The sequence below is a fragment of the Eschrichtius robustus genome, chromosome 5 (assembly GCF_028021215.1).
Source record: "Eschrichtius robustus isolate mEscRob2 chromosome 5, mEscRob2.pri, whole genome shotgun sequence".
Taxonomy (NCBI): Eukaryota; Metazoa; Chordata; class Mammalia; order Artiodactyla; family Eschrichtiidae; genus Eschrichtius; species Eschrichtius robustus.
This window is the reverse complement of record NC_090828.1, coordinates 123,530,149-123,557,530: the sequence shown is the minus strand read 5'-3', so window position 1 is coordinate 123,557,530 and position 27,382 is coordinate 123,530,149. Positions and strand designations below refer to the sequence as shown.

The following is a 27,382-nucleotide window of genomic DNA, read 5'->3' as shown; positions in this document are numbered from 1 at the left end:
CCCATGTGCCACTCAGCTGATCAGAAGCCCTTCCCTCTGGAAACAGGAGATCACAGGCCTTTGTTACCTTTCTGTTAACTCTGAAGGCTTAACAAACAAAACAAAACAACAAACGACCTTACATCTTTCCTTAGAGTTCTGATGAGATGACCATAAACAGGTGTGATTTTTAGATGCCACACCAGGACTAATAAAAGATGCAGTGGGTGTGAGCCCTCCCGGGACAGGGCCAGGCTTGGTACAATCACGGAGCTCTTCACCCTCTCCCATCCCAGCCAGGGTGGGCATCAGACATGATACCTTGATGTGGAATTTAACTTGGTGAGCTTCTTCTCTTAAGAGTGTATGCACTGTAAGATATAAGACTGTTCCCAGTTAAAAATGGTTCCGCTTTCAAGACAAGAACAAGGAGGGCAACGAACAAGGGTCCATGAGCACAGCTACCTATTCCACATCAAGTGAGCCGCGCTACACATTAACTTTTAATGTCTAAATAAATGAATGCATCAACTAGCCCAGGGCTGAAAATTCCCACCAATAAACATTTCTTAGAGTGGAGTCAGATTTCCATCCCTTATAAAATGCAAAGATGTTATCTGACTGACATCTTAATCAATCACGCTTAATACTTTTATGTCTACATTTTACCTAAGCTTCAGATTCTGATGGCATGGAACACAGGATAGCCAGTCTGATGGAGGAAAAGGATGGAAAAGTCCAGGATCCCAGGCAACCAGGAAGATCAAGGTGAGACAAGCACAATGTGAGAGGAAGCACACGGAGTATAAGACATGGGATTGTTTGTTTGAGCTAGCTCTGCTGAAGAAGACCAAATCCATAGGTAGGTACACTCCTACCCTGCTCTCCGTCTTTCCTCCGTGTCGTGGAGACACTAGAGAACATGTTCCTTGCCAGCTGCGATGATAAATAACGGTTAACGTCCTCGGGAGTTACTAAAGGAATGGCTCTAATGTCTGTTTCAAGTTGGCGGGGGTGGGCACACAGTACAACTTAGAGCAGTCACCTTAATAGCTCTACTAAATGCAGTGTAATGCCCCGCTTCATTTTCATCTTCCCTATACACACACACACACACACACACACACAAATGCAATACGTTACCCCCAAAAGATTAACATGTATTTTTCTAAAAGTGAAATTAAAGGTCTCATAATTTAGGCCTTTTATAAGATGGTGCACATAGCCAAGCTCAAACCAAATCACATCCTAAAAGAAGAGCCCATAATTTTGTATTAAATCACTATGCAACTTACATACAGGTACACTTCATTTCACTGCTTTTTTTTTTTTTTTTTTTTTTTTTTTTACAAATTGAAAGTTTGTGGCAACCCTGTGTTGAGCAAGTCTATCGGCACCATTTTTCCAACAGCATTTCCTCATTTCGTGTCCCTGTGTCACATGTTGTTAATTCTCACAATATTTCAAACTTTTTCATGATTGTTATACTTGCTATGGTGATATGTAATGAGTGATCTTTGTTACTATTGCAAAAAGATTAAGACTTGCTGAAGGCTCAGATGATAGTTCATGTTTTTTGCAATAAAGTATTTTTTAATCAAGGTATATACCCTTTTTTTTTAGACATAATGCTATTGAGTACTTAACGGACTACAGCATAGTGTAAACATAACTTCTACGTGCACTGGGAAACCAAAAAATTTGTGGGATTTGCTTTATTGCATTATTTGCTTTACTGCGGTGATCTGGCACCGAACCCGCGATATCTCTGAAGTATGTCTGTACAGTGAAGCATTGTAATGGCAGCATCTTAATCTCCTGGTAGGTAAATCAGCTGCCTTCTAACATGAAGATAGCCTGAGAGGAGAGTGTAAAAATATTTCTTATCATATTCATTCATAAGGGGTGGGGAAAAAAAAAGAATCAGAGTGCCAAAAAAAAGAATCTGGGTGCCTCTCACCCAGAAAACAAGGCAGTCAAAGACACACTTTAATATGAAATTGTGTCCCCCAGTTTTTGCATCTGAATGTCAGTTGTGTCAGAAAGCCTAATGTGAACAGATTTATATACTGAATTGAGGTACAAAGGAAAAAAATAAGTCTTATTATAATAGTGATTGAATGGACACAGAACAACAGATGGGAAAAACACAGATCGGATCGCTCTGCTATATAAAAATCACTCCATTTCTCTTAACATAAAAGACTTTAAAAGTAGTCAAAAGATCTAAGAAGAGGGACACAGAACCCAGTACCAGCTCAACTGCCTTTTTATCTTGCCCAGTGCTTCTCTCCACCAAGTCATTCACATTCTACAGTGAGTTCTTCTGGACTCCTAAATATTGTATGTTTTCTCTCCACCTGCCCAACTTCCCGCAGTACATCTGGGGTGGGAGGTAACACAGGAGGCTGGTACCGTTAGGAAAAGACTCTTAAGACAAAAGAAGAACCTTACCACTTCCGGGAGCAGCTTAGTCGAGAGGTCATGGATGGCTTTGACCACTATGCATACGGATGACAGAAGGAATATCACCCCCAAGATGACACAGGCTCTGCAAAGAAACAGAACATTGGGACTCTTTACTGGGAGAACTCCACCCTGTTGATTTACACAATGACAGTGACAGTGACACAGCCCGAGGCACTGGGATCCACCGTAATTCGCCACACTCCCACCGTGACCACCCCTAGTCTCAGAACTGATACAGAATCATCTCCAGAAGAATACAGTTCAGAGGTGTAGCACCAAAATCAGTCCCGTGGGAAAGGGGCTCACCATGGTACAAGACCTCACAGCATCCCATGAATGCTGGTGTGGGAGGGTCTTCAAGGCCATGAAATCCTTCCCCCTTGCCTGGCAACACATTTCACTCCTCCTCCAGCTGGAGGGTGCAGAGTTTAATAGCAAAGAGTGGAGGCTTTGGAGGGGGTGGGGGAGGGATGGATTGGGAGTGTGGGATTAGCAGATGCAAACTATTATAATACAGAATGGATAAACAACCAGGTCCTACTGTATAGCACACGGAACCATATTCAATATCCTGGGATAATCCATAATGAAAAGTAATATGAAAAATTTTATATATAAATGAATCACTTTGCTGTATAGCAGATATTAACAACATTGAAAATCAACTATACTTCAATAAAATAAATTTAACAAAAAGAGAGTGGAGGCTCTGGCACGAGACATCCCAAGCTCTACCATTTAACCTGTTGGTTGATCTTGGTCAAGCTACCAAACTTCTTTTAGCCTCATTTTCCTCACCTGTCAAATGGGAATACTATTTCCTACCTGAAGATGAAATGAGGTAATTGCACAGAGCACAAAAAAGTTACCCATTAATGCTGGCTTAAGCAAAGTAACTGAAAAGCCCACCCTGGATGTCTCTTGATGATATGACAGGATAGACACCTTTGGATTTTCCCAAAGATAAAAAGAAGAAATAATTTGGTAATGACAAAAGAAGAGTATTCATGGCAGGATGGAGCGATTCTTTTAAAAGAAATGAGAGGAGAGAAGGAAGGATGAGGTCAGCCAAGACAGCCGGCACGGGGGAGGAGGAGCGAGTTAGGGATGAGGCCAAGGGTAAAGCCAGAGGACACCGAGACAAGGGTTGGGGGTGGGAGCTGGGAGGACGTCTACGGGCTCGGGATGCATCAGCTCTCTCTGGCAACCCAGACACAACAACGCACAGGAGAAAGACAGACAGAAAATGAAAGTAAGCCTGAGGAAATGATGATAGTAATACAAGGGTCAAAATACCAAACGAAAATGAAAAGAGAGAGAAAAGAGAAACACATACAAGAATGACTGCAGTCAGCCCTAGATCATTCCTGTCCCAACATGAGGTTACCATCATTTGGCAGCCTTCTCAGCCCTTTTCCCCAGCTATCAGATAAAATCATTTTTCATTACCCACCTTGGATTCCCTTCTCTGCACTAACGGAATGGCCCAAAGTGGCACCTGCGTAGAATCCTAGCCAACCCCAAACCTAAAGGTCAGAAATAAGCATGTAAACAGGCTGCTTGCGGTCTACTCAGTAGGCTTCTAATTAACACGTTAGTTGTAGGTTTTATTCTTTCAAAAACACATACAGAAAGAAAGGATCATTGCGGGCTGGGGTGAAACACAAAAGAACATAGAGATGTAGGAAAAGTAACACACAGGCTGGGGCTCTTGGTACAGGCTTGAGCAAAAGGAAATCCTGGCCCTGTAAACCAAAAGGATAATCTGCCCTGGGTGCCCTACATCCCCATAAGGAGCCAGGGGAAAAACATGCACTCACGGGGGGAAAAAGATAAAGCAGGCCAAAAGCACACAGGGACACAGCAGCAGGAGTGAAGAAGGCTAACGTAGGCAATGTGCCGGGTGTGGTCACCACAGTCCTGGCAGGGTGCTGGGGGCAGAGGGGCCACAGCCGAGAGGACAGTCATGCAGGATGAGGTGGCTTACTGGAGGGTCCTTTAACTGACGAGATACTGGGGCAGGACCAGGGATTCCAGGGCTTGGAGGAATCAAAGCTCCCAAAGCAACTGGCCCGAGGCCCATCTGTGCCACAGGGAAGATGGCTATGGGCCCGCTGTGCCTGGCACTTGAAGCAACAATTTCTTCAAGCAAATGGGACCGTGAGAGGTGCCATTTCAGGAAAAGAGCCTAAAAGTCAGGCCTCCATTCAAAAAGCTCCTGAGTGACTAGCAGAGACGCTCTCTGATTCATCCTTTCAGATAAATTCAACCCCCAACTTAGCTTCTCAGCCCCAACGGCAACTTACACTCCCCTGGGGAATTTTTTGGAACAGTGGCCCAAGGACTGCTCCTTGGGTCAATTTCATCAGAATCTCTGGGGGTGAACCCAGGCATCTGTATTTGTTTAAAAGCTCCCCAGAAACAGAACTAGACCCACAGACATAGAAAACAAACTTATGGTTACCAAAGGGGAAAGGGATGGGGAGGGATAAATTAGGAGTTTAGAATTAACATACACACACTATTATATATAAAAATAGATAACCAGCAAGGACCTACTATATAGCACAGGGAACTATACTCAATATTTTGTAATAACCTATAAGGGAAAAGAATCTGAAAAAGAATATTATATATATGCGTGTGTGTGCGTGTGTATGTATATATATATATATCTAAATCTCTTAGCTGTACACCTGAAACTAACACAACATTGTAAATCAACTCTACTTCAATTAAAAAAAAGTAAAAGCTCCCCAGGCAATTCCCTGAAGAATCTCTCACCCAGGACTAGCCCCAGGGGAGGCCATGTCCTTAGGGAGCTTCCACTGTGGGGTAAAAATCCATCACTCTCTGGACAGAGGGAGCAGTCACCCCAGGTGCTGAGGAAGGAAGGGTCTAATGGTCCCTCAGAGACTTGCAGTATATCTGTTACTTGATCAGCCCTTTCTCCCTGACACGTGAATAGCGCAACCACCACTTGGGTGCTAGACCTTCTACAATTTATCACCACATCCCCAAGAAGCCTCTATCTCCATAATCCTCTCAGGGGGACAGGAACAAATGTCTGAGCTGCTTCCTGACAGGGAAGAGCGACGCTGCAGGACTCTCTGTTTCTCCTGATCACTGCAGGCATACCTTGATAATGCACAAAAGGTGGATTTGGATTTTGTTGCATTTTGTTAAGGAGACAGGTATGCAGTGGTCTCCTTACATAATATCTTGCTTATACATTTTTAATCAAAACTACCTACCAATCCCTTAAGGGCGAGAACCATATTTTTATATCTCAGTATCTACAGCAGCAGGCAACAGCTGCCCCTTCATGCATCTGTAGAGTGGATGTAATCATTAACTGATTACGTAATCACTAGCTGACTTGTAAGTTTCCCCCCCTAGAGTTTAAAGGGGCATCAACCGCGTACCAGTGGGCTTGGGAAGAGGAAAGGGACTCCTAACACTTGAGCCAAAATGCCTATGGAATAGCCCACACTGTAAAACAACTCTGAAATGTAATGAAAAAATCCAAAGAAATGGATGATTTGGTTTATTCGCGTTGAATTTTACAGATCTGTCGTCATATTTTCTTCACAAATATACCGATGAATATGCTCAAAATGTTTCAAAAACCTATCTTCATCTTCTTTTAAATGTGTTGCAAATTCAAAAGCCCACAGTCACCCTTCCATCAGCACTGCTGGAAGCCTGTGTGTCAGAGCTCCCCCAGAGCTGAAAGCAGCTATTATGAGCAGAGGGTGTGATGCTATTTTTTAACGTGTTATTAATAATATATTGTGTTTACACAGCAGCTTTCCCCTCAGGTGCTCAGAAGTGCACATCGGCTCATAAATGCCCCGGTGGCCACTCACCAGACCTGGGTTTTTGTTTTTCTGTTATTTTATGGATTGGGAGCTGGGGGGTGGCAAGAGTTGTGTTTCGTAAACACAAGGAGTCGAAATGGGAAAGTCGAGGGTTTGGGAGGCTTGCCCAAAGTCACCGCAGGAGTTTGAAGTCCACCCAGAAATAAAAGCCGGGTCCCCTGCCGCCCTCCCGGTGCTCAGCCACCCGAAGGCTCTGGCCATTCACGTGACATCCTCACCCCACCACTGCCCCGGGGCTGCGGTCGTCTACGGGATGCAGGGGAGATTTGGGTCAGGAGCAAATACTGCAAATACGGTGGCTTCTGAATCGGCAAGTGTGGGCTGTTTCCTGGTTTGGGGGGAGACGGCCGGGGGGCGGGGGGAGAGCAGGGGAGGGGAATTGTTCCATCGGCGCACCTTGGCCTTCACCTGGAGAGGCTAGCCTGGCACATGAAGAGGGCAGTGTGTCCGCAGAGCCAGGTCACCGCAGTGAAGGCAGACTTCTCCTCCCTCCAGCCCAAATCCCACAGCAGGAAAACACTGACTCAGAAAGAGGCAAATGATGGCTTTTACAACCTGTTTTTTGGATTGTTTTTTTTAATCCACGCACTGGCTTATTTAAGAGATCTCCAATCCTTACCAGATATTTGCCTTTCCTATTGTGATTTTCCCTTTCCTAGATACAAACAACTATATGTAAAATAGATAAACAGCAAGGATTTACTGTATAGCACAGGGAATTATACCCAATATCTTGTAATAACCTTTAATGGAATATAATCTACCAAAAAAAAAAAAAAAACCCAATTCACTATGCTGTACATCTGAAACTAACACAGTATTGTAAATCAACTATACTTCAGTTAAAAAAAAAAAAAAAAAACTTTTTTTTTTGGATGTGAGAGTGGGGAGGAGGGATAAATTGGGAGATTGGGATTGACATATACACACTACTATATATAAAATAGAAAACTAGGACTTCCTTGGTGGCGCAGTGGTTAAGAATCTGCCTGCCAATGCAGGGGACACAGGTTCGAGCCCTGGTCCGGGAAGATCCCACATGCCTCGGAGCAACTAAGCCTGTGCGCCACAACTACTGAGCCTGTGCTCTAGAGCCCACGAGTCACAACTACTGAGCCCACGTGCTGCAACTACTGAAGCCCGCGTGCCTAGAGCTCGTGCTCCCCAACAAGAGAAGCCACCACAATGAGAAGCCCGCACACCTCAACGAAGAGTAGCCCCGGCTTGCCACAACTAGAGAAAGCTTGAGTGCAGCAACAAACACCCAACACAGCCAAAAAAAAAGAAAGAAAATAGATAACTAATAAGGACCTACTGTATAGCACAGGGAACTCTACTCAATACTCTGTAATGGCTTATATGGGAAAAGAATCTAAAAAACAGAGTGGATATATGTATATGTATAACTGATTTACTTTGCTGTACACCTGAAACTAACACAACATTGTAAATCAACTACATTATACTCAAATAAAAATTAAAAAAATAAAAAATAAAAAAATAAAATTTAATTGAAAAAAAAGAAAGAGGCAAATGAACTACCGCCCCCTTTCAACACAATCTCCCAACCAACCCAGACTGAAGCTGCATTTAAATTCCCACAGGACCAGTGGTTGTCAAAGCGTGGTCCATGAACTAGCAATGTCCACATCACCTGGGAACCTGTTAGAAAGGAAAATGTCAGAGGCCACCCCAGACACACTGAATCAGAAACTCTGCAGATGGGACCCAGCAATGTTTTAATATGTCCTTCTGACGCTCACTGAAGTTTGAGAACCACGGTAGTATTAGTCTTGCCAAAGACACATTTAATATCTAAAAGAAGACTAGTAAAATCCAAAGAAATGGTTAAAGTCACTAGCACATTTTTTTTCTTCTCCGAAAGACTGCCAAGTTCTCACAGTGTTCAACATTGTGAATCTATGAATCACCTTGCAGTCAGCATTAATTTTTGCCTCTGAAGTTGTAAGGGCAAAACCTGTTGGCAGACACTCTCACATCCAAAGGAGAAAAGGTTGGAAGTCTGGTCCCTGGTCAACTGCAGGTTTAAAGGTCTGTGGTTCACATGAATAAAGCCTGGGTCTTATCATACCCATTTCTAAATTATTTTCCAAAAAGAAGCTTCTTCTAACACATCCCCTAATTTACAAAAGACCTAAGACACAATAGCTCTGGCGCTTAACCAATTCAATCTACAGCTTAAAGTGTAATGTTTTATTTATCATCTGTCACCATAGTCTCCAAAGCACGTGTAATCTGGGTTGTCGTCCAGTCAAATGTGAAATAATGAAAAATGAAAGACAGTCAAGCGGCGAGTACACAATAGTACTTACGGGTGCACGATTTCTGATGCTGTTTCGTTCTAGCTAGTCCTCTTTCACTCCACGTAGTCTGCCATTTTAAATAAAGCCACGAACAAAACCAGCTAGGAGGCAGGATAAAGGGAAGGAGACAGGGTGCCAAGCATGCCGTGAGCCATTTCTCCTTCTCTGTAACCGCCATGCCGAACAGCCACCATTTTATTCAAGACTCCGTGCTCCTTCACTAATTACCACCAGCCACCTCCTCTCCCACCGCAGGACTTGCCGCCCCTCCTCTTCCCCTTCCTACTCATCTTACCTACTTGACCCGCCCAGGCTCTAAGACTCCATCTCCTCTCTCCACCCACATCCCCATCTCTCTTCTCTCTCGATTTTTAAAAAATATTTATTTACTTATTTATTTAGGCTGCGCCGGGTTTTAGTTGCGGCATGCGGGATCTCTGTTGCAGCACGTGGGATCTTTAGTTGCGGCATGCACGCGGGATCTAGTTCCCCGACCAGGGATCGAACCCGGGCCCCCGCACTGGGATCGCAGAGGCTTACCCACTGGACCACCAGGGAAGTCTCTCTCTTCTCTCTTTAGCTTCAACCTCATCCACCTGCTGCTTTGTGAACAGGCTGTGGTGAGGGGGAGGATGGCTTGGACCAGGGACCGTCACTCAGGCCAGAGCTCTCCAGGCACGGGGTCAAACCGTGTCCACGGTTAGACTGTCCATCTCCTCAACATGTAACCACTAAGAACCTCTCCTTTATTCAGCAAATGGCCCTTTGCTTTTACACCTAACAATACACAAGATGAGTAATCCCATCCAAGTGAAATCTCATTTAGATAGAACTTTCTTCCTGGCTTCAACTTTAGGGACAAAAGTCAACATGGGGGAATTTGTTAAAGGATTAGATTCTAGAGCAGCGCAATCCAATACAATTTTCTGCGATGATGGAGGTGTTCCATTCTGTGCTGTCCAAGGCGGTAGCCACTAGCCATGTGTGGCTACTGAGCACTTCAAAGGTGCCTAATACAACTGAGGAAATGAAGTTTTCATTTTAACTACTTTTTAAATTAATTAAAATTTTAATTTATTTAATTTTAATTAATTAAAGTTTAAGTGACCACGTGTGGTTAGTGACTGCCATATTGGACAGTGGAGCTCTAATGGTTGGGTTGAAAACATAGAAGTTCACCCAGAACTTCAATTTAAATTTTTAAAATATATAAATTTATATAGATAGATAGATAGGGAGAGAGACAAAGAGAGAGACCCAGAAGCTGCTCATCTCGACCAGGTAAGTTTATAAAGTGGGCCAGCAGGAACTGCTCTAGGAAACCTTGCAAAGGGGCATCATGCCTTTGGTACCTCTCTTCAATCAACGCATCATTTCCCTCCCTCCAGTAAACCCCCAGCTCCCAGGTTTACATGCCAAGTCTCACTCTTGTTCTCATCTAATGTCAACCAGTCGCAGCACATCTACTGCTCCAGCAGGCTAAGTGCATTCATTCACATTTCAAGGTCTACATGCCAAGGCTAAGGCAAACAAAATCTATTCCCAGCCTCCCGAGAGCACAAATCTGGGATGGGAAACCTGAAAATCATTACTGGACAGTCACTAGTTGTGAATGTGAGAAGAGATAATGGACAAGGAACAAAAAGAAGAAAAGGGTCAAAGGGATGAAACAGAACCTGGGGACCGAGTGGGAAGGAGGGATGGTTCACTGGTGTGACAGTTAATCTGGGTCTAGAAGACTGGACAGGAGTCATCAAGCAGAGAAGCCAGAAGGCTGTGGAGGGTGCTCCAGGCAGAGGGAACTTCATAAGCAAAGATGTGAAGACGTAACACTGGGTGGTCCTGCTTCCATGGCAATTCAAAGTGGAGATGCGGTTCCTGGAGCATGTGGCCAGGGGGGCAGCAGTGCCAGACCACACGAAGGGCCCTCTGTGTCCTGGAAGTCCCCTCGAGATGGAGGGCACAACACCCATGATATGCACGACGCTTTCTCTGCATCTACTGAGACGATCCTGTGGTTTTTATCTTGTCTTCTGTTTATGTGATGTATCACGTTGATTGATTTGCATATGTTGAACCATCCTTGTGAACTTGGGATGAATCCCACTTGGTCGTGGTGTATGAGCTTTTTTATATTGTTGGATTCAGTTTGCTAATATTTTGTTGAGGATTTTTGCATCTATATTCATCAAAGATATTGGCCTGTAATTCTCTTTTTTTGCTGCTACCTTTGTCTGGTTTTGGTATCAGGGTGATGGTGGCTTCACAGAATGTCTTTGGGAGTGTTCCCTCCTCTTCCGTTTTTTGGAAGAGTTTGAGAACGTGATATTTACAACGGATCTTAGATGGTACAAGGACCAGCACATTGTATTTAATAGTTATTTATTTTAATGTACATTAGAAAAACTGATTTTCACCCCATGCCTGCAAGGATATTATTGCCTAGGGGGAAAAAGTCAAATATGATTATATTTAAATAAATGCTAAGTAAGCAATAGCATAGGTGGTACGTACGATAGGGCAAAAATCATCCAGGTGGAACACATGTCTGAGGCTGAGAAAGCCTGCAGTGGCGACAGGAAGTTATTAAACTGTTTTAAGCAAGAGAGGCCCATGATGTGATCTCGGCTTCACAAAGACCCTCTGACTGGGCTTAGAGTTTGGCAGCGTTAAAGGGAAAGAAACTAGAGGCAAGGGAATCAGCGGGGAGACAATGCTAGTAGCCTAGAAAACAAGTGACGACACCCTGCAGAGGAGCCCCGACAGTCAGACAGAGGGATCAATCGGGAAAGACCTTACGGAGGCAGAGTGGATGGAACACGGTAACTGACTAGAGAGCAGAGAAGGATGCCAGGAAAACCCTGGTTTTCCTTTCCTAAAGGAAAGAGGTAGTGGCACATCCAAAAGTAGGAGGAATGAGCCTGGAGTGGGGAGCTGGTAGTGAGTTTAGTCCAGGACTCGCGAAGCTTGAGAAGCAACGTCCAGACAGCCAGATACACGGACCTTAGCTGAAGTGGCATCACCTGAGCCTGGCCGCCCAGGGCCATTTTCCTGGGCCCCTCGGTCTCACGATGCTGTTTCTGGGGTGTAGAGAGATGCAAGGAGACAAAGGAACAGGGCACGGCCATTCTAATGATTGCCAGACCCCACCGAGTCTGGTGCAAGGGGGGTGCTTGCTGAACCCACGAGCCCCAGGCTCCTTTAACCCACCAACAAATACCAATTGACGCCTACTGTGTCCCGGTACAAGGATTCAGCAGCCAGTGAAAAAGTATGTGAATAACTACCTGTTCTCTTGGAGCTTACACGGGAGAGACCGACAATAAGCATGTGAACAAATAAGCACAGTCTACATAGAAACATAAAGCAGCACAAAGGAGAACAACGGGAGTGTATTTTATATACAGTCGTCCCACTTCTCTCTAAGGAGGGGGCGTTTAACCACAGACCTAAGAGATGGGAGATGTGCTGTGCAGCTACCTAAGGACGAACACTCTAGACAGAGGGAACAGAGAGCAAAGGCGCCTACGCAGGAGGTGAGACACAAAGACACGAGCACATCCATTTTGGAAAAGGACCAGGGTATGGCCTTGGGCAAAACAGGCCTTGGAAGCTAAAGAACAAAAGCCCTGGAGGCCAGAGTCCCAGAGACAAAAACCAGACTGGCAGGAATAAAAGATTAAGTTTATCTCTGTTATACTAAAGAGTGTACCTAGTTGCCACAAGACAAGAAGCTCAACTATAAATTTTAACCACACCTGTTCTGGCGCTTTCTTGCAGAAAATTCTGCTGCACTCCTTTCCCCTCACAGAAGTGCTCCCTATTCCCAACAGCCACCACGGAGCCATCTGCTGCCGATGAAAGAAGTTGGACAATTTCTGGAAATTATCAGTGATCATGAGGCAAACCCTCCGTTTTGTTATAAAAGCAACTTGTCCCTTCTACTCAGGGAGCTGGCACTTTTTTTTCTTGCTTTCTCCCTTGTGCACAAGCTCTCTCTTTTAATAAAAAAAGCTTTGCTTGCCTAAGAGTCTTGTGGAAGATATTCGTTTCTATGGTATTGCTGTTTCAGCATCTGGAAAGAGCCCTGTAACAGAGGGAACCCAGCATATTCAATGAACAGCGATGGGGCCCACAAGGCTGGAACGCAGTGACCATGCAGGACCTTAACGGTCACGCTAAGGACTTGGTCATGCTAAGGACAGGAAACCAACAATGGATTAAGCAGAGAAATGACTCACATATAAACAGGATCACTCCAGCTGCTCTGCTGAGAAGAGACCAAAGAGGGACACTGGTGGAAGCTGGGTGGCCAGAGAGAAGGTAGTGTTGCCAGAACAGGTACCAGATCCTTGCTCAAAACCCATCAGCTCCCACCTTTAACAGGAATTAACACAAATCTTTAAGAGATAAAAAAGGAAGCTAAAGGAAGAGAAAAACAAAAGGGGAACCAGCTGGAACCAAGATGGCAACTAATCCGACCTCCAACCATCTCATTCTATGCTGATTTTACTGCATTAGCATATTAAACGACACACCTACCTGCGGCCATGACCGGAAGTCAAGGACCAAAAGAGGATAAAGAGAGGGTGGCACCCCACTCCCTCAGAAAGCCACGCCCCTTCCCCAATAGACTAATGCATATGCCTCCCCATCATTAGCTTCACTCCCCCCTCCCTTTGTCTCTACTCTAAAATCAAATCCCTCTCAGCACGTTGATTTGTGAACTAAGTTCCCACTTCTCCACTCTCTAGCCACTGAATAAAGCCTGCACTGCTTCAATCTCAGCTTTGCTTTTATTTTTGGCTGCACACACTCAAACAGAAAAGGAACCTTCCTTGCAGCCCTGGTAGGGCTATGGTCCAAGCAGGGTCCACAGGGCTTAATTCAGTAACAGTAACAGCAATGATCCTGGAAAGAGATGATGCTAGAATAGGGCGGGAGAAGTGGAGGTGGGGAGAGGCGGCTCGTTCCTACCAGTTCTTGTGAGATCCAAGGCAGATTTGCTGATACTCACTGTTTTCAGCCTAGGGAAGTACAAAGTGAACTGATGGGTTTTAGGGAGATTTAAAAAGGACATTCAGGGTAATACTTGTTTCTCAGGAGAATAAGAAATCTTACTACTTAAGCAAACTGGTTACCCAGAGTGAACCATTTAAGTATATTTAAGTCCATTTTATATTTAAAATTATATTTAGTGTCAATTATCTGTGCACCAATTTCAATTTTTTCTTAAACAAAAAAAAATTTTTTAATGTTTAAAAAACGTTTAACTGCTTGTGTATGCATAAAATATATGCAGGGAGATACGCAAAGAGTGACGACAGCCTCTACAGAAAACACGTGGGGAACAGCAGCTTGCTTTTCCCTATATACCCTAGCAGGCATTTTATGTATTTTGCAAACAACGTGCATGCACCACCTATTGAAATAAATACTACATCAATTTGAGATTGAGGGAAATATTTAGTGAGGGTCGACCAGATGCCAAGAAACCTGTGATGCACTAGATAAAATGACAAATAAGACATAGTCCGTTTCCTCAAAGAGTAGAGAAAGGGGGCATTTAAATCACAGGAATATTCCTAGAGAAGCTGAGATTTAAGTTGACTTTGAAAGAACCAAAAGAAGTTAGCTGGATAGAAGAGTATGTTTCCAGGAGAGTATATCCAGAGGCCTATCAGAGTCCACTCATTCAACACATCTCGCCTGCAAAGCTACTTTGTACCAGCCACCATTCTAGGGAGCAGGCCATGCGGATATATGGGGCAAGAACCTTCCAGGCAGAGGGAGGAGCAAGGCTCTAAGCAGAAGTCTGCTTGACTTGATGCAAGAACATCAAGGCAGCCAGTGGGATGAAGATGAAGGAAGAAAATGGTAGCTGAAGGCAGAGGGTAAAGGTCACGTCAAGTCTTACAGCCACTATAAGGATTTAGACATTTATAAAGATGGGAAGCCACCAGAAGCTCTGACTTGGGGATGACATGATGTCACATGTTTTAACAGGATCGCGCTGCTTAACAGAGAAAGAAACAGGGTGAGCAGTTAGAAGGCCATTGTAATACTCGGGTGAGAGAGTGACAAATGATGGTGTCTTGGGTCAGGACTGAAGCACTGAGAGGTGAGTGTCGGATATATTCTGATTTCAAGTTTTGGTCTGTTCAGGATCTACTCTGAAGGTACAGTTGACAAGTAGCATGAAATAAACAAGACTCAAGAATGATTCGAGGTTTTTGACCTGAAAAAAGGGAGGGATGGAGTTGCCATTCCCTGAGATGGGGAAGACTGCAGGAAAAGCAGGGTTTTGGGGGGCAGGGGGGTGATCAGGAGCTGGGTTTTGGACACGCTGTTCGGGATGTCTGTTAGACACCCAAGTGGAGGTGCTGAGAAGGCAGTTGGAGACAGGAGTTTAGTTTCAAAGAAAAGTCCAAGTCAGGACATATACTGGGGGTCATCACACAGACTGTACTTAAAGCCTTGAAAGTGGACGAGATCATTTGCTCAAGTATCACAAGTCCCTCAGTAAGACTGGAGTGAAGGTTCCATGAGGAATCCTGGCCAGGAAGCACGGGAGAGAAGTGGGCAAGGGCCAATGCTGAAGAACCTCACAGACTAAGTGTAGTTGTCTAAACTTTCTTATGAAAATCATGCAGAGCCCGAGGGCTTTAAAAATGGAGTAAGATGATTAGATTTGCATTTTCAACAGCTGACTCAGTCAACAGCCTCTAGGAACATCTGCTGGGTCAGACCTGCATCTGTTCCCCATTTCAGGCCCCGCTCTCCTCAAAGGGAAGTCTGACCGTCATTGGACCTGACCTTGGACCAAGGCACTCAACCCAAGCTTGTACTAATTAGATATTCTTTTCCTGGTCTTGGAATCCAAGATGAATGATAACAAGGACTGAACACAGAGATGATTCATCCCTCAGCAGGGATGGCCGAAAGGCTGAGCTCAGCTGAGACTCTGGACCAGTGTGGTTAACCAATGTCCCTCAGGATAGTCAGGCTTCCTTCCTACATGGCGGCTGACTTCCCCCAGAGCAAGCATTCCCTGAGAGTCAGGTAGAAGTCTCCAGGCTTGGAAACCTGACAGCATCCTTCCAGAACATTCTGTTGGTTATGAGTCATAGGCCTGCTGAAATTAAAGGGAGGGGAAAGAGACATCATCTCTTATAGGGGAATGACAGGGCAAGATTAAAGAATGTCACATACTTGGTTAGCAAATCCTTTTCGTCTGGAGACTCTCTTCATGCTAGGGTCAGAGCAGTTCACACAGAGAGCCAGGTTCTGTACTGCAGCGGACAAGAGGATGGATGGATGTCAGAAGAAAACAAGGAAGCCAACTCCTAGTAGGTAGATTACATCATTGTTCACAGCAGTTTGATCTCAGTTACACATTCCTGCCCTTGCCATGTGCTTCTCAGCACCTCTGTGTAGGGGAAGTGTGCATCCTATCCACTTTCAGGCTTGGCCATGTGACTTGTTTGGGCCAATGGAATGTGAGTGCAGATGACGTACAACACATACAATGCATCTGCTCAGGTGCTCAGAGAGGAGCCACTCCTTCAGCCCAAGACCTGGAAAGAGAATTCAGGTGGAACAAGGCCACCGCCAAGCCTCGGCTTAAATGGAAAATGACTGAGAAATTCATGTTTATGGTTTGAGTCATTTAGATGTGGGTGTTGTTTGTTATTGCAGCAAAACTGACAGATACGAGGTTCTCAAAAGATAAACCTCTTATGGCAGTGGCAGCAAAAGGCTGTCTCAAAAAAGCAGCCCTGGAATTGGAGCAGGGCATTGGCTGATTGAGGATCACTGTAGAACACATGTCTGATGACAGCTTGCTTATGGCAGAGAGGAAGCACCTCAAGTTTCAGTCCATCCCGTAAAGCAGGCAATCCTGGTCTCACTGATATGCAAAGAAAACCACTTCTTGAATGAATATTCTTACAGAATCAAAAAGGTATACAAGAATGGAAGCCTCCTTGATCTCTGGCACTCCCATCTCTGCGTTCCAGGCATCAGGCACCAACTCCACTCTTCTGTCTCTGTGGGAAATGAAAGGCTCTGAGCCTTCAGGACACATGTTTATTGGCATGACTGGGTTAATTGAATCTTCTTTCTTTTCATCCCTACAAAAATACTGTATCATTTCCTTGGTAACCTATTCTCCAGTGTTTCTAACCTTCTTGATTACTGTATTCAAAGTAATAGGCTTAAATTGTTCATTCTCTTTGATCCGCTTCTGGGAATCTACCCCTGAAGAAAAAGCTTTCTGCAGAAGAATGTCTGCATTCTTCATTGATAGCATTATTTGTATTTAAAAATAGGGAAGTTAAATGTGCCACAAAAGGAGGGTTTAAGTAACAGTGATGTATCAACTCAGAAGACTATTAACTGCTATTTAAAACTGTGTTTGTCTACAACATAAAAGCGTTATGTTTTACCAACAGGTAAAACATTAAGTGAAAAAAGCAATATATAAAATTGTATGTATGCAGATTAGAAATATGTAAAAATAAATCTCAACCCCAGGTAAAAAACTTTAGCAGGAAACACACCGAAAAGTAACAGTGGTGACAACATGGACTTTTTTCTCTTTCTACGTTTCTGTATGTTGTACTTTTATAATGAAAAGAAAATTTCTAAAAATGCCTTCTCCAGCTGTATCATTTTTTAACATTACTTTTTATTGTGTCTTCATAAGACCTCAAATGCTGGTCTCTATCAAGTCTCAAACTTGATGACGCAAACTGATCAGGTTTTCACTGAGCATCTACTCTGTGTCCTGCAAGGTGAGGGGGGGCACAGGTAGAAGGCATGCTTCTTGGTGGGTTTCAGCGCTCTTACTTCACCAATACAATAAGCTTCCACCTGAGCTCTACAGATCGTGTCCCCTTTTCCAAGACTCAGTTTACTTATAAGTAAAATAGGGATGATAAAAATACTACTTCCTTTCCAAAATTGTTTTGAAGATAAATAAGATGATGGTTAAAATGCTACGTGTCATTATGATGACACTGAACAGATGTAAAGTAATAAAAATGACATTTAATCCTATGTCATTTTCTTCCATATCTGGGACCCACTATTTAGCATGTCCAGTCTGAAGCACAGTCTTAGGGCCAAGCCCTATGGGTATGAATTCCCTGGGGCAAACACCCCTTGGCATGCGGCTAAGAGTCTGTGGCTTACAGAGAACTTCCATGGACTTGACTTCTTATCAGGGCCGCCATCTGATAAGTTAGAAGGGCTGAGAGAGCAGGATTCAGGCAAAGAGAGAGCTAGGGAAGACCTCGTGACCTGCCCAGGGTTATAAAGCTAGTCAGTAGCAAACTTGGAGTTCAACTCCAAATCTAAAGTTGGAAACATAGACAAGCTAGAGTTTTATTTATTTGGATGTTCTGTCCATTTTAACACACACAATTTTTGCACACAGTTTTGTGTACAGAATTTTCTAACTTAAACAGCAGTACTGCTGGAGTCACTGAGTTGGGGTTGCAGCTCATGAGTCCTGGGTTCTAGAACCATCCTTTGTCGTGAACTTGGAGAAAAACAGCAGAATAGTATAATAGAACTTCTCTAGACCTCAGCTTCCTCATTTGAAAATTAGCAACTTTGATTTAATCACCAAGGTCCTGACACTCTAAAATTCAAGTCTCAAGGTAGCAGTGGGAATTCTGGCTCATTAAAGATTTTTAGTTTAAATCAACAGGTTTGAGGCACAGATTTATTTGCAGAGCTGAGATGTAAGAACTGAACAGTAGGTATTATTTACCTACTGGCAAGTTAGGAGAAAAAAAATATGAGTTTCCCACTGAGCGCTGTATAAATTACGGGCTTCCTTTCATACACTACTACAGAGCTGTCAGATGGCAAGAAAGATTCACCACGTTTTTGGCGGGCTCTTACTTATTTCTGCAACTTCTCTGTGACCTATACACTCTACTCTTTTGAAAGGCTGACATTTCCCACAGTAAGAGAGGAAAAATAGATAACACAGAAAGAGAGCACTTTAAAACACAATGTTATTCATCTATCAAGTTGGGCAACTCGTTTTCTAAATAGAACGACAGTTTTAAATTATTTGAATAACATGAATATGCTGTAGCCTCACTATATTATAGCTTGGGAAAAGCACATTAATGAGTAATCCTAAAAGCCTTCACCTGGAGGAGCTAGGTCCTGAAAATTCTGGAACTCTAAGTTACACTGATTTCTCTCATTGAGAGTCACAAAATGCTAACGCTTCCCTGTAAAATACTACAGATCTGCCTACAAATAGGCTATGGATTGGGTCCCAAAATCAGCAGTGTAAGCTAAAAACATCACCAATCACACCATCTTAAGAGAGAAATGCTCCCACATCCATTATCATCCTGCCCGTTTTAGGAATGGAGAAATTAAGGAATCTATATGTAACGTGCTGCAGTGCCGAATAAATACAAGGACGAGGCAGAGTTAAACAGGTGCGGGTTTTTTTAATCACTGGTGGGTGGGCGGGGCGCACGGATGTCACCAGAAAGACTGCAGGGGGTTGGGAGGTATAGCAGGTATCTCGAGAGCCACACCACATCCCCTCGGCCAGCTCAGAGTAGGGGTGCAGCCGAGGTGAAGACTCTGGGTTCTCCGACAGTGTCCCAGCTCAGCACCCATCCCGGTGGCCTGGTGTGCATTTCTCAGAGGCCGGGGGAGAATCCTGCCCCTACTACAGAAGCGACCAAATCCCACACCTCTTTATCTGCTTTTCCTCCCCCCGCTAACTCGCCCCTCTCCCTCACTCCTGACTTCTGGGATCAAGACTCACTGCCCAATTGTCTACCTGCAGACAGGTCCTTGCCCGAGGCCCTGATCTGAGGCAGGAGGAGTTCCAGGAAGAATTTAAGGGAAGGACAGTTGTGGTATATTGTCAAAACAAACAGAAAGCAAGGTAACTTGGAGATGACATGGTTGAACTCAGTGTCTGACCACAAACATCCATGTGAACAACCAAACAGATCCAGGACAGCCACTTGGACATTCTCCTGGTTTTGCAGATTAAATCTGTGCAAGGCCCCCAGAATTGCGCCACTCTCCCAGGCTCAAATGTCCAACCAAAAGCAACACAGTCTTGGGCACAATTGTTGTAGGAGCCTGTAATTCCCTACTACCCTGTAAGAGACTCACAGATGCAAAAGCGAGGCTATGAATAAACCAAGCCAAGGAAATGGGATCAGAGAGTCAAAGAAAGTGAGACTTTGCCCCTTCAAATCACTACATATTTTGCCTCTGAAGTCCAGTGATTTTCCCCTCTTGGCGGGGATGCGGGGGGCAAGTGCTGTCCACAGACATAGACCATAAAAGGAGGTCTTGCTGAGTCAGGGCTGAGGTCTGTGCCGCAAGTCGGCACCAAGAACAAAGCTGCATCTGGGCATACGGACTAGGAGGCAGCGGGGAGTGTGCAGCAGAGAGAGACGTGAGCCGCCTGTGGCCAGAGGAACACAGCACGTTTGGCAGTGGACCCTCTGAAGGCTGGCACCGTCCAGGATGGAGGGGAGGGCCTGCGTGTTGAGTCATCTGGAAAAGCTCAGTCAGAAAGGCAGAGATCTGATTCAAAAAAAAAGAAAGAAAGAAAAAGAAAAAGAAAAAGAAAGGCAGAGAAGGAGAGCGGAGGGAGCAATCGCAATCTTAAAACACAAATATGGGGGCTTCCCTGGTGGCGCAGTGGTTGAGAGTCTGCCTACCAATGCAGGGGACCCGGGTTCGAGCCCTGGTCTGGGAAGATCCCACATGCCGCGGAGCAACTAGGCCCGTGAGCCACAACTACTGAGCCTGCACGTCTGGAGCCTGTGCTCCGCAACAAGAGAGGCCGCGATAATGAGAGGCCCGCGCACCGTGATGAAGAGTGGTCCCCGCTTGCCACAACTGGAGAGAGCCCTCGCACAGAAACGAAGACTCAATGCAACCATAAATAAATAAATAAAAATTAAAAAAAAAAAAAACACAAATATGCCTGCAGAGGGAGGGGGTAGCTACAGGGAGAGAGGCAGGTGTAGACAGCTACACACCCGACAAACGGCATTCAGGGTCACATTTCGGGGCACAAAGGACCATCGTCCCTCGCTACCTGCGGGGCATTGGTTCCAGGACCTCTGCAGATACCAAAATCCATGGATGCTCAAGTCCTTTATAGAAAATAGTGTAGTACAGTCGGCCCTCTGTAGCCGAGGACGCAGAACCTGTGGACACAGAACCCGTGGATACCGAGGGCCGACTGCAGAGGCCAAGATAGTTCACATTACCAGTCCCACCCTCAATATTCATCTGGAAACCAAACTCTCGTGCCAGTATGAGGATGAGGGGCGGGACATCCCTGGCGGTCCAGTGGTTAGGACTCCGAGCTTCCACTGCAGGGAGCACGGGTTCGATCCCCGGTCGGGGAACTAAGATCCCACATGCCACGTGGCAAGGCCAAAAAAAAAAAAAAAAAAAAATAAGGGTGAGCGGCATCAAGAAAACCTTGTTATAATTTCACTAACTGTACATACTACCAAAAGGAGGGAGAGACCATTTTAAGAAGACCACCTGTTTTTGATATGTCCGCACGTTCCTCCAAATAATCAACTCAATGTCCTAAAAATGACTGATTTGTCAACTCATTAATTAAGGATGTAGACACCTCTCAGAAGGAATCATACACAAGTTCTGAGAAATCCATCCGAATGCCCCAATTATTGGTAACAACAGTGAAAGCTCTAGTTGAACCTTCATTCTTTTTTTGTTTTTCTCTTTTACTTGTTTTTAAATTCTTTTCTTTTTTCTATTTCTTTGGGTTTTAACATTTTTTTTGTTTTTTCTTGGGGGGTATTACCCAAGAAATAATACTGGGTAATACCTCATCCATCAGTATTACTGAGGTATTACCAATAATACTGGTAATACCTCATCCATCAGTATTACTAGAAGCTCATGGTATGGCCACCCACCCCGCTGCTTCTCACCCCATTCTGGGTCTTCATTTCTCCAAAGCATGATCTGAAGCTCTTATTACACCTAACATTCCATGGCCCACCCCACATCTGTAGAAAATCTCTCCAGTGGGATGGGCACAGACTCTGGGGTCTTTATAAGCTCCACTGATGATTCCTGAGCGCCCTGAAGTCTCAGAACCAGATACTGTACTTCGATAGCTTTTGTCCAAGCCTGTTACTGAGGCCAAATGCTGGGGGCTTGTTTCCCACAGAGGGCAGAGACCAGCTCTGCTACATAAAGACAGGGAGATTCCCCTGAAGAGAAAACAGAACTTAACAAAACAAAATGCTGGCTCAATGAATCAGACAAAAGGAAAGTGTTTGAATTGGTATCCCCTCCTACAGGAAGCCAGCTCCTTAAAAAAGGAAATGCGTTTCACCTAAATGGATTAGTCTCCTAAGCTATTTTGGCACTAACAGTGTCGCAAGCTAGGGCTTCATGGATGCGTGCATTAGATAATCTGTCCCTCCAAAGCCCCACAACCAGAAATTACGAGGGCCTGTTTGTGAATAATTCACTGTGCCTGAGTTGGGGGACTCAGATCTAACAGAGACTTTTATCAACCTGCCTTTATTTTGCCAACGACAGAAAGAGCCTTGTAGGGACAGACTGCCAACCACGTGGGATGAACAATCATGGGAGCAGTAAAGAGGAAAGTCATTTATTATTCCCGCCATAATTATTCAACCTACCGCTGCAAGTACCCCATTTTGCTCTAATATGCCTAACCAATGGTTTTGAATTAAACTGCCACTGCTTTTTTTAAGCAAGGGGGTAAGAAAGATGGAATCCCGTGCATGTTGAAAGAAAAATGCCACGTGGCTCTGAGCAGCCCCTGCAATGCTCATTCCCTTCCTAATTACCAGCCCATTGGTTTCCTGACAGATGGAAAAGAATGACACTGCCCCTAATGGAGCCTATATAATGAGGCCCCAGGTAATCACAACATCCATTCAATCTGCACCATTAATGCCAGAGGTGGTTCAACCGAATTAGAAAATTAGGGTCTTGTAGATAAAGACTGATGCATGTGTACACAGTAATTCTATTAACCGTTAACATGCTTTGTGTAAAAAAGGCTTGCAATTCAAAACCATGAAAGAGATATGTAATTTGCACCCCTGGCTGAATTAATAGCTTGTCACTGGGTGTGTAGGTCGGGGTGGGAGTGTGTGTGCTGTGGCTGGACCGCTCCGACACCGCGGAATAAAAACATCACCAGCCAGTCAATTAAGGGAATTATTCATGGGCTTGTTGAAAGGTCACATGCCAAGAACTTCCTTTAACAGAAAGGAGCTGAGATGTGACATTCAAAAAAATTTTTTTTAAACTCAGAGATGATCGGAATTGGGAACAAGCAAAATTTCACGTAGAAATATATATAAAGCTATTACTGACATCTTTCAAAATCCATTATTTAAAAGATTATTCAGGCATTTGTGGGCCCCACCCCCAGGTCCCCCAACTTCTCGGGCACCTACTGCTTCATCACCATTCTTTCATCTCCCTGTGCCTTCTGCAAAAGAGCTGGTATTTCATTCATCTTGCTGTGAATCTGTGGCCTCTGCCAGGCACTTAGAATCGTCTAGATGCAGGTAAATGGTCTTTCTCCTGTTCAGAGGAGGAAAACTTCCATGAAAGAAAGAAACGTGAAGAAGGGAGACAGGCCCTTACGTCCCAGCTCAGTAAGTCCTCTCACTCCAGGGATTTCACCCACACCCCACCCCATGTGGGGCAACAGCTGGCATGGTCTAGAGACGTTTCTGGTTGTCCTACCTGGGTGGGTGGGTGGCTGTTCGTAGCATCTGGTGAGTAGAGGCCAGGGATGCGGCTAAACAACCTACAGTGCCCAGGACTGCCCCACAATACAGAATTCACCTGACTCAAAACGTCAACAGAGCGGAGGTGGAGATGCCCTGTTCTACTCCAATATTTTCAAGCCTTGCCGCCCAAAGTGTGGCTCCTGGACCAGCAGCATTGACCGGGGAGCTCTTCAGACTCTCAGGTCCCTTTGCAGACCTCCTGAACCAGCATCTGCATTTTCACCTCCCAGAGCATTTGTAAGGATATTAACACCTGAGCCGCACGCGCTTCGAACAATGGTTCTCAAAGTTGGCTGCTCCCTGGAATCACAGGGTCGCACGCTGCATGGGTCCCACACTCAGACATCCAGGTGTGACTGATCTGGGGAGCGGCCTGAGCAGCAAGGCTTTTAAAAGCTCCTGAGGTGATTCTGATATGCAGCCAGGTGTGAGAACCACCGTCTTCCAATATGGTAAATCAGGGCTACTCAAAGTGTGGTCCCCAGACCAGCAGCAAGAGCACCACCTGGGAACTTGTTAGAAATACAGATTCCCAGCTTCATTCCCTCTCCTGAGCAGAGGGTCTGGGTGGGCCCAGCAGCGTGAGCTCTCACCAGTCCTCGGGGCCACTGGAGTGCCTGAGTATGAACAGCACTGCAGTAAACGGCACGCCCCCAGCCACCCAGCAGTTTCTGATCATTGGGAATTATACCGCTGTGTTCTTCCACATATTACAAAATCACTCACTGAGCAGCCTTGTGAGGCCCTGGTTTCCTTTGTTGTGGCCCTGCACGTGTTGCCGGAAGGTGTGCCCGATGGGATGGACAGTGTGTTTTTGAGACTGACTTCTGGGGTAAAGGTGTATGTATAGACAGTTTGGAACCATGCAAATGAACTTTGACCTCCAACTTTGTACTTAGGGAAGGATCCACTGAAATCTGCCTTCTGCATGGGCCCAACACACCTGAGAGCAAGGTGGGACCACGTGCAAACCGCGGCAAAACCTGCCCCGGCCCCTGGTCAGACTTCAAGGGGGCCTCTTCGCCTAATCAACCTCCCAGAGCCGGTGGGTGTATGGAGTCCAGAAAAGCTTTCCAGAGGAGGGTGAGCCTTTCAGGGCAGCAAGGTGAGGGTAAGTGGAGGGAGGAGGCGGCAGGCTTCTCACGAGAACAAGCAGGTAGGAAGAGGCGTTTAAACGGCAAAACAAATTCACCCATCAGCCTAGGGGAGGGGGTTCTTACAGAGAGTGTGCTGGAGAGATGGTTTGGGCCACGTCTCTTCGGGTACCAGCCACAATTCTGGGCATAGAGCTTTCATAGTTAGATCTGTTCTGCCTACAGTAGGTCAAAAAACATGGTGACTTCCACTCTTTGCAATTAACACTCTTTTTCTGAAGCCAACAGGAAGGAAGGCATTTTTTTCTTCTGTTTAAAGAAAGAAAAGGGAAGGGGTGCTTCAGGACACATTTAGCATGACAACAGAATTTTATAAAACTACCTAAGATTTGTAAACTATTTTAAGGAAAAGCTACTGAAATCAAAAGTCTATCAGGGAGGAGCTGAATTAAAATCCATGCCACAACTATGCTAGACAACCTGACTGCCTGACATGAGCCTTTGTGTGATTCATGCAGCCTCTCCATCTAGGTCAGCGGTCCCCAACCTTTCTGGCACCAGAGACCAGTTTGGTGGAAGACAGTGTTTCCACGGACGGGGAGGGATGTTTCAGGCAGTAATGCGAGCGATGGGGAGCGGCAGACGAAGCTTTGCTTGCCCGCCCGCCGCTCACCTCCTGCTGTGCGGCCCGCTACGGCTGGGGACCCCAGATCTAGGTTACATGCTTCTAAAAGCAGAGCTCACACTGCTTTAGAAACGGCAGTGAAAACAGCCCACCACTGCAGTGCGCTCATAGGTCCTGTAGGAAATCACTTCCAAACATTATTGTTTCTAAAGTTCTATGTCTGCTTCTGTCCTAACTGGGCCATTAGAAATTATTCTGAGAAGGACATGGTAAACACTCATCCTCCATGCCTTGTCTTTTACCAACTCCAATCAGATTTTCACTGGGAAAACCCAATAATAAAAACGTACATAAAATACCTCTACATGACAGCAAGGTCCAGTGTGCCCCAGTGGAGACAGAAGAACAGACGGAGGCTTCCATCACTTACCGTCTCAGCCTTGTCCCCGGAATCAAGTCCTTATAAAAATGCCTCACCTCAAAACAAAACGGGGGCTCCAGAGTGCTATCAGTTTTAAGTATATCTCCTATATTTCTCATCTCTTTTCTAATCATAACAGACCATTTTCAGACATGACTAAGAGCTAAAACCAGGAATAAATCTCATATCCTTAGTCATTAAGACATTGTCTCACTTTCATTCTCTCGTTCTTACTTCCCCTGGCTCCTCTACAAATCTCTACATATGCATGTATACACGCGTATGTGTGTCTATCTATATGTGTCATGCGCATGTGTGCACTTGTGCACCTATGGATGTATAGATATACATATACTAGGGAGAGAGATGGACAGACAAGGAGGGAGGGGAGAGAACTTTCAAAAGTCTGTAAAGAAACTTTAGAAAGACTCGTAAAAAACTTCAGAAAAGTCACAGAAAATGTTCCAGAGGGAAATAAAACAAACTCATCAAAGGATGCTTGCTCAAAAAAAGTCCCAGAGTCCCAAATCCTGCTATAATATAGCCTGAGGATGGGAGTAGAGACCCACAGGTATGGCAGGAAGTTTTCAAGGGACAGGGGCTTTATAATTTCCAGAGAAGCATGTGGCAATGAGACCAACATCTCAGGGGCTTTCCAATTCCTGCCTTTCCCAAGTCCTGAGCAAGGCTACCAGAGTCACCCGTCCTAGTCGAGGGAGTTGTTCTGGTGCTGGCTGAAACCAGGAGCACTGGCTTGGAAAACATCAAGATTGAAGGAAAAGATGTCCAAAAATCCATCATCGTGACAGCATGGGAAACTCTCGGATGGGGTGAGATTTAAGAGGAACATAAGAAAATACTCAGTCAATTAATTAGTCAAAGACACAACAAAATGAACAGTGCAAACATGTATATGAGATATACGTCCCCAAATGGGCTGAGCCTTGAAAACATCTTTTTGATATTTAAGGCAAAACCAAAACCTTTCAAGTGTTATTCAGAGAAGAATGCTCAGGCGGGCTCGAACCCAAGAAAATGGCCCAGAGGAGACAAAGAAAAGACAGAACAAGCACCACTCCCTCTTCATTGGCATCCTGACCTTCCACGTAGACAAGGCACAGAAAAGGAAATTCATGAAGAAGACACAGAAATGCAACCAGAGAGACTTGAAGAAAAGCTCCCGGTCACACTAACAGCCTCCAGGTCCCAAACCCCATCATCCCAAATACTGAAGGATCATTCAACGTTATGGAAAATTTGCTGGTAGTCTTTGAAAAATAATCAGGGCAGACAGAAAACATTTCTAAAGGTCTGAAAATAAGTCTTAACATTTTAAAATAGATCTTAGAAATTAAAGATTGATGGAAGCTCTACTTCAAACCCTTAGTTGACTTATTCAACAGATTTATTGGAAACATTCCAAAATGAACAAGATTTTGTCCACCTAAATTGCACTGGCCTAACTTCATTTCCTTCATAGATGGCTTTAGTTAGGTGAACTAAACTCTGGTTTGGGTAACCCTTCAGGAAAACCTTGATTAGCCAAACGCAATCGATTTGGAATGAAGTACCTAGCACTGTGTCTTAAAAAAACATTTGTAAAGCAAACAAAGTTGTAATGGACACCATTTTGCCTCTTAAATTGTCTTTTTATATATACATACACACACATATATATATATACATACACACACATATATATTTTTTGGGGGGGGGCTGCATTGGGTCTTCATTGCTGCGCACAGGCTTTTCCCT

General features: G+C 44.7%; 1 protein-coding gene across 1 annotated transcript in view; it reads right to left on the bottom strand.

The window, feature by feature from the left end:
* The window catches only part of TMEM163 (transmembrane protein 163), a 260,800-nt gene that overhangs the window by 43,029 nt on the left and 190,389 nt on the right, over positions 1-27,382 (bottom strand). Inside the window, exon 5 of the mRNA XM_068544002.1 lies at positions 2,434-2,530. Within this exon, the coding sequence (XP_068400103.1) occupies positions 2,434-2,530 (97 nt within the window). The remainder of the gene's footprint in view (positions 1-2,433; positions 2,531-27,382) is intronic.